This window comes from Dipteris shenzhenensis, chromosome 16 (assembly GCF_047967505.1).
Source record: "Dipteris shenzhenensis isolate YYH24624 ecotype China chromosome 16, Dip_SZ_1.0, whole genome shotgun sequence".
NCBI lineage: Eukaryota > Viridiplantae > Streptophyta > Polypodiopsida > Gleicheniales > Dipteridaceae > Dipteris > Dipteris shenzhenensis.
In genome coordinates this window covers 9,212,636-9,217,902 of record NC_141611.1, presented here as the reverse complement: position 1 = coordinate 9,217,902, position 5,267 = coordinate 9,212,636, and the positions used below count along the sequence as shown (strand labels likewise).

Below are 5,267 nucleotides of genomic sequence, written 5' to 3'. Positions count from 1 at the left end.
TAGTTGATAGGGCAATGCTCCATTTAAGACAAAAGAATTATCGCAATACCAACAGGCCACAACTTAAAGTAACCTAAAATCTAAAACGTTGATATTTTACAATAGACTGCACACCCATCATGTTGTATTAACGAAGGCAGATCAAACTCATGGAAGGGATGACAAGGTCATTCAAACTTGTCCACCACTGGGCTTAAAGAAATTATCCAGACCTCTGGCTAGATGGCATCTTCCTGGAAGGTTTCAGGTATTCATCATATACCTTCATAAGACTAGAATATATCCAATCTTACAAATTTTTTATAGAACAAACAAAAGAACAAAGACCATAAGGGCATTCATCAGTACAAAATGACAAGCGCCTCAGCCTTTGCTTCCCCATTGCTGCCAAGAGCTCGCAAACCATGTTATGGGAAGAAATGCATAGCAAACGTGGGAAAATTATCCAGCCATCTGGCTCCTAGTCCTCACAGGGCAATTTCACCACTACCAAATTACACCTCATCCAGGCTGCATAAAAGCTTGCAAACCATGCCACAGTGGACCACAAAGCACATGTTGGAAGACCAAAGCAAGTAGACAGGCCTGATCTTTAAAGTAACCGAAATCTGAAACATATATATTTTACAGTAGACTGCATGCCCATCATGTCAAACAAAAGAAAGGGACCAATCCATCCAACCCTCATATTTCAAGTCAATACAAACAAGTCTGACTCAGTCCGCAGCTATTAACGTTACATTAAGAAAACTGATCATAGCAACAGTTCAAAATCACATAACGAGCCCACTGGCTCATCTGCAAACAATTTCAAATCATAGATTTTCATGTTATCAGAATGGCAAGCTTTCTTCCCATGCAATGACGACCAAAGAAATAATTGAGCTTGAGAAAAAAATCGTGAAAGCTCTTACAAGTGTGATTAATGATAATATCACTCATGCTAACGTCAAAATTTTCCCCACCGATTCCAAAATAAATCATTAAAATAACATGTTTCATATCTCAAAAACCCCCCTGGTTTAGTGTTCATAGCCTTCAAGAAATAATATGGTAAACGATTCTTGGCGTACACAACACCACTCCGTCTGGATGATGCAGTTGGAAAATTCCATTTTTGTTCACTCGAACCTCAGAGGCGTCCTACCACCCAGACACGGATATTTCCATCGGTATAGCCAGTGAAAAGAGTGCTCCCATCCACGCTCCAGTTCATGCTCACACAATAAGGAACCTACACAGATAAACAGGGTTGTCGGCCATCCGTATAAAGATAGAAGGAAAAAACTATCCAAAAATCATTAGGTTACTTGCTTGCCAAATTTTCCGTTCATACACACCACCAGCATCCCAAGTAATGAATCACCTTTTACCATCATTTGCAAGAGAATACCCTTGAACCGAATGCGTCCTACTTCAAGCTAACAAGTACGTTGACATCGACATGCTAATAGAAAAGAGAGGAGGCGCGAGAGAACCTGAGCTTTCTTGGTGAGAAGAAAATCGGGGCGCAGCTCCTCCACAATGCTCTTACTCTCAAGGTCCCAGATTTTAATGCATTGCTGAGTAGCAGCGCAGAGCCAATACCTGTTCGGGCTAAAGCAGAGGGCATGGATGATATCCCCAGCATCCAAAGAATACAGCCGCTTACCCTCGGCCAGATCCCACAACATGGCAACACCATCTTTACCTCCACTAGCACAGAGAGATCCATCGGGTGACACAGTCACGGTGTTGACATACCCACCATGTCCCACGAGAGTGTTGCGGATTTTACAATTGGTAAGATTCCACACCTTGATAGAGCGATCCCAAGATCCAGAAACAATGATGGGGTTGGTAGTGGCGGGGGAGAAGCGCACGCAGCTCACCCATCCCGTGTGGGCATCCTGGTCTTGGATGGTGTACTTGCACTCGCCAAGGGTGTTCCAGAGCTTGATGGTGCGGTCACGGGAGGCAGAAACGATCTGGCGGTTGTCGACAGAGAAAGCAACGCTGAGGACATCTTTGGTGTGGCCAACGAAGCGACGGGTGGTAGAGCCATTGTTGAGGTCCCAGAGGCGAAGGGTACCATCCCAGGAGCCAGAGAGGGCGAATTGGCCATCAGAGGAGATGACGACGTCTTCGACGAAGTGGGAGTGACCAGTGAGGCGACGTTTGGGGACGCCATAGACGCCCTCTTCTTTGGTAAGGGTCCAGACGAGGATGGATTTGTCACGGGAAGCAGAGATGATCATGTCGGAGTTATCGAGGGGGCAGGAGATGGCGGTGACCCAGTCGGAGTGACCCTTCATGGTACCGCGAAGAACTAGGGTTTCCGCCATAGCTGAGAAGCTCTGAGGTTTCTGTGGCTATGGCGAAAGAAAAGTGATCAAGTTGCTGGCTGAAAACGGAGACTCGGCCACTTCTCTAAAGAGACCTCATTTTCCCTCCCCTGCCCCTCTTCAAGACCCCCCAACTCTCACTTTAGGGTTTTGGCCTTTCACTCCATACATTATTATTGAAATGCAAACAAATGCCCAAGCCACTACTACCTACTACCTACCCCTTGTGGTTGTGTATGCCCCCTCCCCCCTCCCACCTTGTGGTTGTGTATGCCCCCTCCCCCCTCCCACCCTCTGCGTTCACCGAAAACATTTTTCTTAGCCTTCACACAATACATTTTTCTACACATGTCTGGGTTTCCAATTTTAAAAGGTCTTCTTGGAGAATTCACAGCTGAAATATAACTAAACTACCTAAAATTATCTTCAGATCTTTCAGGATTCCGACTGGCCGTGTAGTGCACCATCGGCTAACTTCACCTCAAGTGTGGTATTCTCTATGGGGGTTCTCCCCACTTTTCCTAGCATAATACTAACTCCAGCTCCTCTTGGGCCAAGATGGCAATGCCCTTATGATCATGGTAGGAGAGGGGTAGTATCGCATTGGTTTCATCAATCTCAAAGGAATGACCAAGCTTGTCAATAGGTACTCTTGGATGTTTTCCACCTTGATTATTTATGACATCAATAGGTTTAGTTTGTGAGGCAACTTGGTGGTTTGACTCATCCACCTCTATTGTAGACAACCTAGCATTCATCCAGTTTGGAAGATCTCTCCATAAGGGTGCACTATTACACATTAATGTAGCAATCAGCAAGTTGATTTCAATGGAGAAGAAAGATTTGAGCTTTGCAACGTCCTTGGGTCCATGTACATAACCCCATTGTGGTGGTTTTGGTTCTACAAGGTCATAAGAAGACAAATCTCCTTCTTGCTCTTCGAGTATTGACTACCCGAACCTTCCTCAAAACATTCTCGCTAGCAAATCCATTTTAGGATCTGAATCTTGGCTGGACACCTCCTCTTCAACCCTCTCTAGTACATTCAGGGGGTTCTTTGAGGGTACCATATGGGGGTGAAATTTGGATGGATGGTATTGGGCCCTTTGCTTGCTTAGAGTTTTTTCTCAAATTTTTCTTGGCATTCTCAAACTAGAGCTTGGACTTCTTCTAACCTTTGCTTCTTAATAATGGGATTTGGGTATTCACCACCTCCTTTTGGAGTTGATGGTCTACATTTCACATCAATTTCGCATCAATCCTTTTTTAATCTTGAAGGTTAATCAGGCCTTTATGGATGGCTTTATCTGTTATAATGGGGGTACATGATAACCCACCACCAGGTCCCTGAAAAATGTTGCACATTGTGGGGTGCTTTGGCTTTGTTGGGTTGGTGTTCCATCAAAAGATTCAATTGGGGTCCCATTTCCCCCTCTTGACTGATGTTATGGTAGGCATGAGAAGCACTATTGTTCCTTCATCCCTATATGTTTGCCTTTCCTCATTATATGGATTTGTAGATGGAGGTTGGGGTCTCAAAATAGTTGTGAATGTGATTTTTTGTGGTGAAGGTCATGCACCAAGCTCTCGAATAGAGAGCTCTCGAACTGGCGTTTGCTCTTGTGGAACCCGCTAGGACTCCAGAGTTTCCACAACAGCAATGAAACTAGTCATGCTTACATACTTAGGATCTCGCAGTAGCAGTAGAGACCATGAATCTCATAGAAATGGTTCAAGTCTTAGGATCTTGCAGCAGCAGGAGAGACCATGAATCCAGTAGAAATGGTTTAAGTCATCCAAAATGGGCTAGGAGAGGGATACAAGAATCTAGTCCAGAGTATTGCCATTCAATGGCAAATTCCAACACTTGAAGCACTCCAGCCAATTTTACTTGGTGAAGAACTCAAGACTCAGGCCATTCATGCACGCAAAGGTCATTCCAAAATGATCAAGCTTTCATAGCTTCAGATAGAAGTAGAGGCGGAGGCAGAGGCAGAGGTAGATCATTTCAGTGAAGTGGTCATCATCAATAGTAAAGTCATAAGCAAAGTTAGCATCAGCATCATCTGCAGCAACATCAGCATCAAAATCCAAGAAGAAATCATTCCAATAAAGGAATATTCCAAGGACAAGGGAATGCATCCACCAACGTGTCAACATTCAATGCAATTATTGTCATAAGTTTGGACACTATGAAAGAGATTGTCACAAGAAGCGGTATGAACAAGGTGGCCAATCCAGTAGCAATCAAGGGAATTTTTGAGGAAGAGGAAACCATCGCAATGGACATTCAAGTCACAATCATTATGCCAATGAACTTAAGAATACGTCTCTTGCAAGTGAGGATATACAGAAAACTGAAACAATGTATCTTGACATAGATTGCAATTCAAAATGGGAATTTAGTTATCAAGTTGATCAAGTAGATTAGGATCATTGGTACATCGATAGCGGTGCATCATCTCATATGACAAAGCATCAAGAATGGTTCATAGAGATGAAACCATTAGAAGGAAAAAAGACCGTTATCTACACGGCAAATAACACACCGAATCCAGTTCAAGGGAAAGGCATCGTCCCTATGAAGAAGGTCACTGGTATGAAAGGATTGGTGAAAGACGTACTCTATGTTCCGAAGCTTAGTATGAACCTCTTGTCAGTTGGGCAAATGATAGAACACAACTATCGAGTCATCTTTGATGGAGATGAATGCACTATTAGAGACAAATCCAGAGGCTTATCAGCTGGTAGGAAAAGCGGTCAAGGAGGGACGCTTGTTCAGAATGCTAGCTTCAGTACCAGATTTGCATGCCATGTCAGCTCAACCGCAACAGATGCCACTTTCCGCAGTATGGTACAAGAGATATGGACATGTCAATTTCAAAAGCTTGATAGAGCTCAGAAATTAGAATATGGCAATTGGAATTCCTAAGCTTCAGTTTC

General features: G+C 43.8%; 1 protein-coding gene across 1 annotated transcript; it reads right to left on the bottom strand.

Annotated features, from left to right (window-relative positions):
* Positions 1-862: 862 nt before the first annotated feature.
* Positions 863-2,426, bottom strand: LOC147892517 (small ribosomal subunit protein RACK1-like). Its single transcript, XM_087387037.1, has 2 exons — positions 1,479-2,426; positions 863-1,234 (listed from the first exon to the last, which is right to left on the bottom strand). Exons 1-2 carry the CDS (start codon positions 2,322-2,324, stop codon positions 1,133-1,135), a joined length of 948 nt encoding a protein of 315 aa, XP_087243163.1. The 5' UTR covers positions 2,325-2,426; the 3' UTR covers positions 863-1,132.
* Between the last annotated feature and the right edge of the window lie 2,841 nt (positions 2,427-5,267).